Source organism: Amphiura filiformis, chromosome 6 (genome assembly GCF_039555335.1).
Source record: "Amphiura filiformis chromosome 6, Afil_fr2py, whole genome shotgun sequence".
In the NCBI taxonomy this organism is placed as follows: domain Eukaryota; kingdom Metazoa; phylum Echinodermata; class Ophiuroidea; order Amphilepidida; family Amphiuridae; genus Amphiura; species Amphiura filiformis.
This window is the reverse complement of record NC_092633.1, coordinates 3,784,661-3,799,828: the sequence shown is the minus strand read 5'-3', so window position 1 is coordinate 3,799,828 and position 15,168 is coordinate 3,784,661. Positions and strand designations below refer to the sequence as shown.

Here is a 15,168-nt window from a genome sequence, read left to right as displayed (position 1 = left end):
AGAGAATAAATGAGTAAAAAGTGAATCAATTAAGGGATCTGGAATGAGCGTTTTCAGCGTTTCGACAGTATTTTTGTGGGACATAAGAGCACATCAGACATATCGAATTGCATTCTGAATACGAAGAATGTCCTTCTGATATCAAATAATATTTTGATTTTTGAAATTCACTGTATAATACAAATTTTATGACAAATTATTATTAATATTAAAGATATGGATTTTTTTCCCAAAAGACCGAATATCTTTTGGTGTTTTGGGGGAAAAAATCCATATCTTCAATACGAAAGGTCAAAATTTTCAATTGATCGTCGGCTTTTCATCCCACCTATAACATACACTTTAATTATAAATCGTCAGATTTATAAAGTTTACTTCAGTACTGTTAAATATCAAAATATCAATTTTTAATGATTTGCCATAAAATGTGTATTACATTGCGAATTTCAAAAATCAAAATTATTTGATATCAGAAGGACATTCTTCGTATTCAGAATGCAATTCGATATGTCTGATGTGCTCTAATGGCCTACAATAAATACTGTCCAAACGTTCATACCCCTTCCCTTAAGCAGTGAATAAATAAGTAAATGAATAATTGTATTGCTGTGTTGAAATTTCACTAGCATAATTAATTCATTAATTAATTACTGTTTGAAATTTTACTTGTAGGGCTATTATGATAAACTAAGAAAATAAACATCTTGTGGTGGAAAGCGTTGTTAGTTGCAAATATCCAATGTTAACTTTCCAGCTTACGGTGCTTCACGCACTGAGAAATACAATGTTAACTTTCCAGCTTACGGTGCTTCACGCACTAAGAAATATAATGTTAACTTTCCAGCTTACGGTGCTTCACGCACTGAGAAATATGTCATGAAATCAAGTCTAAAATTTCCATGCACATGACAAAAATAACTACCTGCCCCAATACATTCCTATTGGCAACATCTGTAAATTACATGGTTCATTTAGAATTGGGTAAATGAATCATGGAAGTATCCCGTCCTTCCGAGGGGACGTTAAGCCGTCGGTCCCGTGTACAGAGAACCATATATGTGACGTGTCATGTCAAAAGGAGACACTTTTGGGCAGGTTATCAATTTTGAGGTTTTTACATATCTTAAATATAGAGATATTTTGCTCCACAACACCGTTTTCCCCAATGAAATCGGACATTCCTAAGCGAAGATATTGAGTTCGTAAGTTATGATACTAAAAATTTCAAAATTGAGATATCAGCCTTTAAAAAATATTATTGACAATGTTGAGAGTAGAAATTACCTTGAAAAATGTCTCAAAAAATACAAGATGCCTGTTATATTCTGATCTGAAACTATCAGACAATATTTTTAACATTAATAACATCACAAATTCGCAACAAACCCAAATTGTGAAAAAATCATCCCGGGCAGATTTTTGCCCATTTCTCCATTTACGATCCTGCCCAAAAGTGTCTCCTTTTGACATGACACGTCACATATGTGCATGTATCTCGCAACCAGTTTCGAAAAGAGTAGGGTATTAACCCCTGACTGTTCCCAACCCGTCCCGGTATTCAAATGGACCCCAATGTAAATAAGCTTCAAAAGAGGCTTTCTTGGGTTATCCAGGGTTGTCAAAAACCCGAACAAATCAAACAAATGGACTAATCGTAGACCCTCAAAAGGCAGGTTAAAAATTTGCTGGTTAAAACGTTTACCCAAAATACTATTGTTAACATCTTATCCAAATTTGCTTATATATTTACTTTGCTTTACATATAAAAAGCTTCTTTTTTCGGGTCCATTATATTTTTAAAAAAGTCTCAAAATAGCCAAGCAGATCAAATCATGTTTTTGGGGTCAAAAACGCCCAAATTTTACGAGGATTTATGAGCTGATTTCCTTTCGAATAATGCATTGGCCAGCGTTTTTATTCAAGTTGCATTGCCTACATTTTCGAACTTAAATCCCGGACTTAAATAATGAGCACAACAATTTAAAATATGTTGTTTTTATAGTGAGTGAGGCGCTCGTAAGGGTGGTCTTAACCCTGGAATTATGAAAACTTTCGGGCTTCATAACTGCTAAATTATTAGTCTAAAGAATATAAAAGTATACATTTTAGACTGGAAAAAGACTTGCTGAATTCATATGTGAGGTCAATTTGGGCCAAAATGCTCATTTTGGAAAATCCCAAAAACGGGTTTTTGGCCCAAATTTTCGTGCAACTTAACAAAAAATACTTTGGCCAAAAATTTTTTATTAATTTTTAAAAACTAGATAAAAATATCTAGGGACCGTTTTTTTATTTTTTTGAATTTTGACCAACTTTGAAAAATTTTCACCAAAAATGGTCAAAAAATGCAACATTTTCAAAAAAAACCCTGATTTTCGCCCAAATTTCAAATATTTTTGGTGAAGTTGGTCAAAATTCAAAAAAATGAAAAACCGGCCCCTAGATATTTTTATCTAGTTTTTTAAAATTAATTAAAAAAAATTTTTGGCCAAACAATTTTTTTGTTACGTTGCACGAAAAAATTTGGGCCAAAAACCCGTTTTTGGGATTTTCTCAAAATGAGCATTTTGGCCCAAATTGACCTCACAGATGAATTCATCAAGTCATTTCCATTCTAAAAATGTATACTTTTATATTCTTTAGACTAATAATTTAGCAGTTATGAGGCCCGAAAGTTTTCATAATTCCAGGGTTCAGACCAAACCTTAAGCGAATGAAGGATAATCAAACTCGTGCAAGTGCTGAGTACATTCATCAAGATAATCTCACTCCGGATCTCGACTTCAAACCGGGCTTCAAACCCATAGTCGCGTGCGATTTTTTAGACTAGTGCACTGCACTCGGTTAATTATCCTAAGCTTAAACATTTATTTCTTGTAGTCTTATAATGTATGTTTGTGAAATCTTTATTGAGGGCTATTTCTGTAGTACAACAATTATGTGTACACCAGGATGATCCCGAAACTGCAAACCATTCAAAACCGCGGAACCAGATTAAATTGAGAAGCAAACCGTATAGAGAACATGTATCACCTCTATTTGCAGCAATATTATACTCTGGTCTCAAGTAAAAGAGCCAATTCAATTTAAAACTCTCACATTTACCTTCCAATCTATACACAAATGATGTATTAGCTCGCCGATTGTATTATTATTGAATGGAGCTTCACGTCATGGAGCTATACGTCACCGATTCAATGATACACATGGGCTCACATGCACGAGATGTGTTCGCCATCACTCGATAGGTGAACTCGGAATAAAACCGGAGATCTCCGGATTTAACATAAAACCTTAAATTTTACTTCGTTGAATAGATTCAATTAGGTTCATTTTGCTTGACGAATCCAGGACTCGACTAAGAAGTACCGGAAACCAGTTTCCTGGGAAAGTGGATAAAAAGGCCATCAGTCATACCAGATGAAGTCCTCCAATGTGAAGGACGAAATATTGTAGTGAGTGAAAATTCACTTGGTTTTGTCCAGCAAAATGGAATTATTTATTAATTAAATTTTACTGTAATTATAGCACTTCAGTCTTTGTCTTCCACGTGGTATTTTAGTATACCATTGGGCATTACAATCATGCAGACAGTAGCAGTTCGAGAAAAATTGAGGGTGTCGCTGTGAAGCAAATCACATATCATGCCTTTAAGTTGTAGCTTTAAGTTTTGTGCCTTTTAAGTCGTAGATTTAAGTTGTGAAAAGTGTCATGTTCAACCATATGCTAAAGCGATATAAGTACCTGTTATGTTATGTTATGTTATGTTACGTTACGTTACGTTACGTTACGTTACGTTACGTACGTTTCGTTACGTTACGTTATTCTATTTTTGGCAGGTTAAACACGGGCGGCAATCAATATTTGGCTCAGGGATTTTTTTTTATATTACGCCCTAAAAGGCGTAGAATACAGTAGGGAAATATTCAAATATGCCAAATTTCCTGCTCACTGAGCTGCACATGATTAAACAATTTATGGTTTCAAGTGTGAGATTCCCGAAATCTGCAATAAGATTTGTGTACGTTTAAAGGGGGACAGCGTATTTTGGTAAATAATTTTGAGAATTCACCCACTGTGTATACATAGTTATAGCACAACCCTTTAGCACTGTTTAACTTATCTGCAAACTATTATATACAACAAAATATAAAAATAGAAGTAATCTCATATCTTAAACATAAAACTTGCAGGTTTAACAAGTTCAGTTAAAAGAAACGTCAAGAAAACGTTTATATTGGGCTATTCCATTTGAAATCTACACTACCCCTGTGGAAGATTTTGGAAATATCTTCCACAGAGGGAGTATGAATTTCAAATGGAATGAATACATTAGCAGCTCCATTTGAATCTCATACACCCTCTGAGAAAAATTCAACCCGAATCTTCAACTGCAAGAGGGTGAGTTTCAAATAACATGTTCATTCCATTTGAATTTCATACTCCCCCTGTGGTAGATATTTCCAGAATCTTCCACAAGGTTAGTGTGGATTTTAAATGGAATATATAGCCCATTGGTATAGGACCAGTCCATTGGCCTACGAAGCCCGGCACGAAGCCGTACACCTCTATAGCCGAGATCGGAATTTAAAAACGCCCGATTTTTTGTGGCTTCCATATGCATGTTTCAAAGTCAAATAAGAAATGAATTTGTATGTCCTAGATTATGTGGTGATGTGGCTTCGGTTATATCGGAGATGAAATCCTGTAGGTCTAATAAACTGGCAAAGAAGATGTAGACGGCTCTAGTTAAAGGTGTTCGACTCATTGTAGGTAGCTGCTGTAGCCTATACCTCGACATTCGTTGGCAACAAACCAGAGTCTTGCCATATCTTGAATGTTACCGTATTTTGCACAATTTGTAGTAACACTGACCCAAAAAGAATTATTTATCATGAAATGGAATCCAAAACATTAATGGTATAATGTCCCAATGCCTTAATCTGATTTGTCGTATAAACGTCCACAGACATATTACATTGTTCCACGCTATGAAACGTTTGCTTCATACATCCAAGTGTTCGAAAGGATCCACGAATGTTCTGTCCCCATCATATAGTCTTCTGTCGATTCTGTTTAGAGATACGTAATCCTGCAAAGAAAAGTGTAAGATGTCAGAATTGTGTGGAATTTGCTGGTCTAAAACGATGATCAGGATGATGGACAATTTGTCGCAATCTGAGTTAGCCTTGGCTCGGTTAGAAGCATCAGGACGCTGGAATAGTATTGGATTTTTTTTTTTTTTTTGGTGGGGGGGGGGGGGGGGGGGTATTTTGTTGGTGGTGGGTTTTTTAATCGAGTATATAATAAGTTAAGTTTTATATTTGAGTGTATGAATTAAGTTATTATTCGAATGTATAAATTAAATTAAAAACAACAAAATAAATGTTGACACTTTGACACAAGATATGCAGAATATGCAATATTTTAAATTTATTGTAGATATCCTTTAGGCCGTTTTTTAGATTGTTCAATTTTTTAGACTTTGGAATGACTTATGAAATCTTCATGTACATGAAGAGAACAAGGATCACTTCCAAGTCTTTTTGTGGTCCTCTAGGGGGTTTATCTCTCAAGAATCTCACATTTGAAAAAAAAAGGGGGCCTCATCGTTTCCTCGATCGAGCGCTGTTGGAAAAGACCAAAACCTACTGACAATGCTAATTTTACATTGGAAAAATACTCCCTCCTCATCATTTCGTGAAAATCCTCTGGACGAGAACCAAAACATTCATTTTATACGGCCTTAAGGGAAGGGGTATGAACGTTTGGACAGTATTTATTGTGGGACATTAGAGCACATCAGATATATCGAATTGCATTCTGAATACGAAGAATGTCCTTCTGATATCAAATAATTTTGATTTTTTTTTAATTCGCAATGTAATACACATTTTATGGGAAATCATTAAAATTGATATTTTTGATATTTAACAGTACTTGAAGTAAACTTTATAAATCTGATGATTTATACTTAAAGTGTATGTAGGTGGGATGAAAAGCCGACGATCAATTGAAAATTTTGACCTTTCGTATTGAAGATATGGATTTTTCCCCAAAACACCAAAAAAATAGGTCTTTTGGGGAAAAAATCCATATCTTCAATATAAAAGGTCAAATTTTCAATTGATCGTCGGCTTTTCCTCCCAGCTACATACACTTTAAGAATATATCATTAGATTTATAAAATTTATTTCGAGGACTGTTATATATCAACAATTTGAAAAATATCAAATTTTAATAATTTGTCATAAAATTTGTATTATATCGTGAATTTCAAAAATGAAAATTATTTGATATCAGAAAGACATGCTTCGTATTCAGAATGCAATTCGATAGGTCTGAGGTGCTCTCATGTCCCACAAAAAATACTGTCGAAACGCAATAAACGCTCATTTTAGATCCCTTAAGTTACGTAGTTGTTTTTATTTTCAGTGTTTATTTTGAACATTTTCTTGTAATAGCCAAGAAACTTTATTTGTTTTGACAATTCTGCACACACTCACCGTTTTTAGGTTAAGTATTCTGCCAATGTCCACACTAAGTTGAGTAAACGTTGGTCTTCTGTCTGGATCCGTGGACCAACACGCCATCATTACGTTATACCTGCAGTGAGTAATAATCATTCATCAGGGATAAAACAAAACAAAAATTGCCTTCAAACCAGCCCCTCGGAAGTCTTATGGCGATTCTCTATATGCTATAACTGCTACTCATCGCAATCCATTTTATTTATTAAAAAACAATCTAGGACCATTTTTGGTTCAAAGTTATACGTCTTTCAATAATCTCATACCGCCACCGCACCTCCCTGTCCACTTTCAATGCTCTTCCTCTCCTCCTCCCTACCCCTCTCTTACCAGACGCAACCTATGACATGTTATATTTAAACATATTATATTATTATGCATCTGCTATACTCTTCCAGAAGTATGCTACACTGTTCACTCCAGTAAAAATAGGCCTTTTATGCGGAACTTAAGCTCCTCGCCGTTGAAATTTTCACTGAACGCGATTTCGCAAACTGACTTTTGTACGTCATGATCACACACAAAAGTATATTCTAAGCTTGACGTTTGGAACAAAGTTTGGAACAAAGAAGGATGCCTCAGCTAAGATGCTAAGTTGTATTGGACTTACACGTCAACGCTACAGTGAACAGGTCGTTCCATACGGTATCCTCGTCTTACGAATTCAACAACTTGTTTCGGTGCCATCCCTCCATATGGTCTTGCACCTATGCAATATCAACACATACATGGTAATAAGTATTGTATTTTTTAAAGTATTTATATATATATTCCTTGTGTACCCCACCCACACCCACATCTTTCTCCACATCTCTCCACGTCTCTATCCTCTTTTTCCTTCCTTTTTCTTTCCTCCCTCCCTCCTTCCCTCCCTCCCTCCATTTATTTCTTTGTTTCTTTCTTTTGTTTCTTTCTTTTGTTTCTTTTTTTGTTTCTTTCTTTTTTCTCTTTTTTTCTTCTTTCCTTCCTTTCTAATTCTTTCTAATTCTTTCTAATTCTTTCTAATTCTCTCTAATTCTCTCTAATTCTCTCTAATTCTCTCTAATTCTTTCTAATTCTTTCTTTCTTTCTTTCTTTTTCTTTCTTTCTTTCTTTCTTTCTTTCTTTCTTTCTTTCTTTCTTTCTTTCTTTCTTTCTTTCTTTCTTTCTTTTTCTTTCTTGCTTGCTTGCTTGCTTGCTTGCTCTTTCTTTCTTTCTTTCTTTCTCTCTTCCTTTCTTTCTTTCTTTCTTTCTTTCTTGGTTTCTTTGTTTTTTCTTTCTTTCTTCTATTCCTTCAATTTATTTTTTTCGTACCTAACGTAGTTATTTCCCAAAGTAGTACACCAAATCCCCATACGTCACTGAGCGACGTATGTATGTCATCTATCAATGATTCAATAGCCATCCAGCGTAAAGGTAGCGGGCCCTGTCGTATGGTGAAATGAAAAGCATTTAAATGAAATAAATTTGAAGATAGTATAGGGCCTACGCATAACCCACGCGCCAGAATACAACGATAACATTCTCGAGTGCCAGAGCTACCCCCCCCACACACACACACACCCCGTACCCCTACCCCACACACCCCACACAAATATATCACATCCCGCTCACATTTCCCCGCACACCCCAACACCTCAAATAGGCATAATGCAGCAAGCATTTGGAGGTGAGTGTCTTTCGAGCACGGGGATGTTATCGTTATAGTCTGGCTTGAGCGGATTCGTGCATGTGTTAATAATTATCTTTACATTAGCACGTAATATAACATTTAATAAATCAAATGAACCTGAAATAATTTAGGCGTCAATCTTGTTTTACCACATAGCACAATCTGAAATTGTACAGACGAACAAAAAGACATCCCGATTTCTAGCACGAACAAACCAACGCAGCCCACACCTGACACACATCCACTCAATCACACAACTCACATACAAAATACCCACATATAACACAATAAGGGGGCTGGCATTTTATTCGGAAGGTGGATGTGTCCCAAGTTTACAAAAAGTCAGCGTCAATAAAATTGCGACCCCCAACCACCGATACCGGGTACACCTTACGCCTAACCCTTGAAACAGGCTAAAATTGTATTGAAATCAGTCTTTTTGAATAAAATAAATACACTATCTGTGGTCATCTTGTGACTCCTTACATTTTGGTCATCAAAAATGTTATGAGCCCCCCCCCTATTTATCTTTCCAAAAATATATGACACCCCCCCCAGTATAGCACACTACCAAAACATCCTACCCACCCCAACATATCCCCGCATAGTAGCACAAACAAGTAAGCACACTTATTATCTGTCCCCAGATACAAATTAAGTGTCAATGTTGTTTTACCATTGTCAGGAATAGGCCTACCACAGCATAATACTTAAATTTACTTTTGTACAGGCAAACAAAGAGACATCCATATCTAACAAAAACACACATACCCCCACTCCATCCCCCACCAACACGCCTTACCAACCCGCATACAAAAATGCACATAGGATATAGTTACACAATAAGTCAATACGCAAACAAGCAAGCACAACTATTTATCTGTAACTCAAATTAGGCGTCAATGTTGTTTTTCCATTACCAGGAATGCCATAGCATAACACACATATTTACAACACAAGCAAAACATGGTGATGCTATTGTATATCGTACACGGATACCTCAATCCACAACACTAACACCCCAGGGACTAACACAAATGGAAATACTTAAGCCAAGAATTTTCCGCGTTGCGGAAATTCCGCGAAAATCGCGGAATTCGGAGATAAAGCGGAAAACGCATTTCTGAGAAAAAAATAAAAAATAAGCAAAAATGACCTGGAAAAAGGAAAAAAATACAATTGAAAAGAAATAAATAAAATACTAAATGAAATGGGTCTTCAAAATTCATCAAAATAAAGTAAATCCGTCATAGATTTACCGTACAACGCCCCATTGAAGCCATGATACCCAATTACCCATCCCAACTTTGCAAATCGCAATGATCGTCACAAGATTCTTGTGAAATTTTATTATGTCAGAAATGTGCTAAAATTACAAAGCGGAGAAAAGCGGAATTTAGCATTTGTAAAGCAGAAAATTCTTGGCTTTAGGATATACACATCCCGTCCACACACCCATCCCACACATACCCCTACTAGCAACCAAAGAAAGTATAATAATATCTATTTGTATCTGGAGACAATTTAAATGCCAATGTTGTTTTTCCATTACCAGGAATACCATAACACCCATATTTACAACACGTGTAAAAATAGTCATAGTTGTACATCGTCCACAGATACCCCAATCCACAACACTAATGCACATGGATATGCACACACCTATCCCGTCCATACACCCACCCCAAACACACCCCCCCCTTACACGCAACTAAAGACACGAGCATATATCTGTCTGAATCCGGGGACACTTTGAATATCAACGTTGTTTTTCCATTACCAGGAATACCATAGCAATACACTAAAATTTACTTTATACCGTACCCATGATACAGGTAAAAAATGACATTATTGCTAAGTACTTTGGCAGAAGAAACTATTATTGAGGAAGAAATAGAGGAATACAAATGTGCTTATTTGTGTTTGACTTACCTCAAATTTGATGCCACTGTCAACAACATATGTTCCTACTACCGCACGTCCAAAGTCAGATACCTTGCACGAATAATCAGCTCCTACTAACACATTTCGAGCGGCTAAATCACGATGTATACACTGAAATGAAGTTCAATAACACTAAGGTTAGGCATTCACTTGTATGATTCAGTGGGCATGGTGGGTTTGTGGATATCGGTTAAACGCTAAATTTAACAATTGCTCATGAAAAAGTTGTTTTACAGATTTTGTTAATACTCTATTTAACTCAATTATTTTGTAACAAAGACCAGGGACTTTCAAACGCAGCAATTATAGATATAAAGCTTGTTTTGGAAAAACAAAACAACAATCACTTCAACGTGCTCATACATTGCACAACCACCACCATACATACACATGTCGGGGTGTGCGCACGTACCACAGGTGTACACGCCCCACATACACACCCCCACCCCCACGTTTTTCACACACCCCACATACACAGATAAGCACCCCCCCCCCATCATATTCACACAAATTAAAAACCCATCATATATCTTACACAAGGACGAAGGAATTACATAGCTATATCTGATATAAATACAATACAATACAACGCAATACAATACAATACAATACAATACAATACAATACAATACAATACAATACAATACAATACAATACAATACAATACAATGCAATGCAATACAATACAATACAGTACAATACAATACAACACACTACAATACAATACAATACAATATAATACAAATAAGGGCTTTATTCGCTACTTGCACGGTTCCGCCATTATGCACTATGTGCGGGGAGAGCCTCGAACTGGCAGGATACATGAAAGGAAGAATTATGTAACCTTACACAGAATGTTATATGACTAGTTCAATTCCCATTCATGTATGCTGCCAGTTCGAGGTTCTCCCCGCACATAGTGCATAATGGCGGAACCGTGCAAGTAGCGAATTATAACCACTTGCATCTACATTTGAAGATTATTATTCTGAAACCGATAAGACAATACATTAACAATAAGCTCACAAGCATACTCTTTTGCGCTCGGCTGAAATGATATTGTTTGATTCACTCATTTTGATATTATTCACCCTACCTTTTGAGAGGCTAAATGCGCCATACCATCTGCAACATATTTAGCCATCAATAGGAGGGTTCTCTGGTTGACTGGGTTTGCTACTGGCTGCCGGTAAGATTGATTGAGACTGGCAATATACGGCATCCGACTTCTCTCAAGTAATTGTAAGAGGTTTCCGTTGGCTACATATTCCACAATTATGAGAAATGGCTCTGTACGTATTTGAAAAGGAAGAATATAACAGAATACTCAACGTCAATAAAAAGAATTTATGCGTAATATCATATGCGCAGGAAGAGCATAATAATGACAAGACATCTCTGGTGGCTTACAGCATTTGATCTCGGTATCTCAACCTCAAGGTCACGGGATCTAACATATCTTCTGGGCTGAGGATCTGAGGTTAGAGCATGCGTGTTACCTGGCAAAGTAACTCATGATCCTCTTCTTAATGATTTCTTTTCTTTTCTCAATCAAAAGATTGTCATCCATTTGCAGAGTATTGTTACTATCATCTTAACGTGCGCTCCTTCACTATCTATGTTTCAACACTCTCCTTCACTATCTATGGGTTGAGTAACTTTTAAAAAGAAATACATCTTTGAATGTGTTAAAACCCTTTCTCATAATCTTTTAATCAGTTGAAATAATTAAGTAAAAGTGAACTCATTTTGCTATTAGATTCAAAGCGTATCGAAGCAAGAACGTGAATAAGTTGAACAACATTGCAAAAAATATTTTACTCAACATTGAGTAAAAAGGTCACAACTGAACAATTGAGTACAAAATTACTCAACATTGAGTTCATAGGTTACAACTCAACAAATGAGTAAAAATTACTCAACATGAGTTCAATGTTGAGTAATTTTTTACTCAACTGTTCAGTTGTGACCTTTTTACTCAATGTTGAGTAAAATATTTGTTGCAGTGAACAGATTACCCTTTTCAACGCAGCATCCCATCAATCCGAGGACATTAGGGTGAGGCCTCAGTTTCTTCATCAAATCAAGCTCACGAAGAAAGTTAACCTTATCTAGTGATCTTGCATTAGCTAAGGAGAAACAAACAGGAACATTCTCAATAAATATGAAAACAATGTGCGAAACGCTAATATTTGTTAACCGAAATATAGTACTCATTTCTCCGCCTCTTTCTCTTTCTCAGCCCCTCCCCTCTCTCATCCTCTCTTTTCACTCTCGCCTCTCTCTAATTCTCTCATGGTGAAAATCAACGAACTACGACGTATAAAATGATATGACTACCTTTAACAGTTTTGACTGCAACCATATTTGAAATCCATTGACTTCTCTCCGAGATTCCTACGGCTTTGGCTAAGTGGACCACTCCGTATTGGCCTACGCCGAGTTCTTTAATAAAAGTGAGATTTTGTCGCGGAAATGTGAAACGATCGCGGACCTGCTGATGTAGCATGTTTTGAAGCTGAATATCTGTTTGAAAATTAAAAAAGGACATTTTTTGTAACTGAACTAAAAGGATGAGAATGAATAGAAAAGAAAAGGAAGAGGATTGGAGAAAGGGGCGCCAATGAAGGGAATGTGGTAAGCAAAAGAGGGGAGGAGAGGAGAGGAGAGGAGAGGAGAGGAGAGGAGAGGAGAGGAGAGGAGAGGAGGAGAGGAGAGGGGGGAGGGAGGAGGGGGGAAGGAGAGGGGAGGAGAGGAGGGGAGGGGAGAGGAGAGGAGAGTAGAGTAGAGTAGAGGAGAGGAGGAGGAGGAGAGGAGAGGAGAGGAGGAGAGGAGGAGAGGAGAGGAGAGGAGGAGAGGAGAGGAGGAGAGGAGGAGAGAGAGGAGAGGAGAGGAGAGGAGAGGAGAGGAGAGGAGAGACAGAAAAAAGCTTACCATAACCATTCAAAATACTGGGTCTGTGTGCAATCGTTCCTGCTGGGATCATTCCTGGTCTCCCATTGGACAAAGGTATACTACCACTGGCACTGCTATTTGGACGACTTTGACCAGCACACAATGCAATTACAAATAGAATACTGATTATCAATGCCACACCTACGAGCAAGCCGGAGATCAGATAGGGTTCGGCCACAGAGTCCATCGAATACCCTGCAAGATAATCAGAAGTGTGATGTATACGATAAAATAGTAATAATTGTTTACAGACTCAGCATACACCCAAACACCAACAGCACACTCCCAAATATTTATAAAAGTATAATAACTTAATAAATTATAAGTAATTTGTATAGAATCATCTTTATTATTTCATTTAGTCCGAGTAAATCCAATTGAAAATAATAAAACTATACGCAAATATTGTAGTTTTCAGCTTATCTAAAAAACAAAACTGTAAGTCCTTCAACATTGAACTGAAAGTCATGGGCGCTGAGTGCACTTACCATGGACATCTGATATGATGCCCAACATCAGTATCACCATTGCAATAAGAAGCTTCTCGTTGACGCCCATGATCCCCTCTTCGAGTTCTGCAGGTACAACATAACATGCAAATCTTCTGAACTTGAAAGCAAAGTAATGGTTGACAAACACCTTTATGTCAAGGACAACTCAATAGTCAGGTCGTATTATAGTCAGTACAATCTACACCCGGGAATCTACATTGAACGTCAATAGATCTATACATACACTACAGCAAGATTCAACGTGTCTTTACGCCATCCTAAAACACGATTTTTGATCTTCAAATCAAAAAGATATCAACCTTTAAGTGTTCTACATAATTCATGTTACGTCAATGTTTGTTGTACGCATCAAGTTCATAGCTGACGATATACGAAGATTTAATGTCATTCCCGTATATCCTATTCCTATGTAACAGGTAGACATACGCATTCAAGCGGAAATCATTTTTAAGGTGTTTTGTCAAAAACTATTGACCTAGAGACGATTTTACGCTACCTTCTACAGCACAATTAAACACGTGTACATGGTAACTTTGAACTGTATTAAAGGTTGTTTTTTCAATTCAATGTAAATTAGATATTGCTTGCTTGGTGGATTTTGATAAATACATGTGGGTTGTTCTTTAATAAGGCCAAGACAGTTGAAATTGTAGATATCTGTCAAACTCCCAGATAGGGAACTAAATGTTAGTATTGTTAAGGCTATTATGGAACTTTGAAGAAAGTAATCAACTATACATGTATAGGATAGTTTAATTAGAAATATATATAGAAAAACAAATAATCAGAAATAAATATAAACACACACATAAACAAAAATAACAACAAACAAAAAAATCTAAAGTAGTATGATTCATATAAATTTGAATGATGTGCACCCATTCAACCCTGGTGACTCATAACACAGATCCTTTCCAGAATCTGTGTTCATAATAATCCGGGCCATAATCGAATATATAAAAGACAGATTAGTGGCGATCAAAAATGTTGCGGTTCGAAAAAGTGTGGTCTTTGCGGGGGAGGATTATCACAGTAACACGCGCAGCCAATATGACGCCCACCACCAATATTTTGTTCTTTTCCCCCTCAAATAACTGACCATGATACGCCACTGGACATGTAAAATACTTGAACCCCCACCCCAAAAGAATTTTTTTAAAGACCACACATAACTGGTTCGAACCAATCGGTGCCAGCCACGATCATTGCCCCTCTCCATTCATCCATGGTTTAGTGGTCCCAGCCCAGGATAAGGGCTTATATACTTGAATAATCATGATAATGGAAAATTTAAGTAACACCCCAGCAAACACAAAACGTTTTCGACATCGTTCGCAAAAGGTTAGAAAAGGTCTAAAACGTTTTCATAACATTTAAAAACATTTGTTGGTAACCTACTGCAAATATTCTAACATAATGTTATTTAAGTGTTATTAAAATATTTGGTAAAAAATGTTTTGCTGGGACAGGCCCGTTTTGCGACTGGAGTGGCGGACCCCTCGAAATAAGTTGATAATATATTAGCCATCGGGCTTATAGCTATTTAGGTTAGGATAGGTTCATCATATAAACATCT

General features: G+C 36.6%; 1 protein-coding gene across 1 annotated transcript; it reads right to left on the bottom strand.

The window, feature by feature from the left end:
- Window positions 1-3,129: 3,129 nt before the first annotated feature.
- Window positions 3,130-14,034, bottom strand: LOC140154842 (tyrosine kinase receptor Cad96Ca-like). The gene is made up of 10 exons (XM_072177483.1): window positions 13,569-14,034; window positions 13,060-13,275; window positions 12,466-12,651; window positions 12,144-12,254; window positions 11,222-11,415; window positions 10,114-10,236; window positions 7,824-7,935; window positions 7,141-7,237; window positions 6,507-6,606; window positions 3,130-5,092 (listed from the first exon to the last, which is right to left on the bottom strand). The coding sequence occupies exons 1-10, from the start codon at window positions 13,636-13,638 to the stop codon at window positions 5,006-5,008; spliced, it is 1,296 nt and encodes a 431-aa protein (XP_072033584.1). The 5' UTR covers window positions 13,639-14,034; the 3' UTR covers window positions 3,130-5,005.
- Between the last annotated feature and the right edge of the window lie 1,134 nt (window positions 14,035-15,168).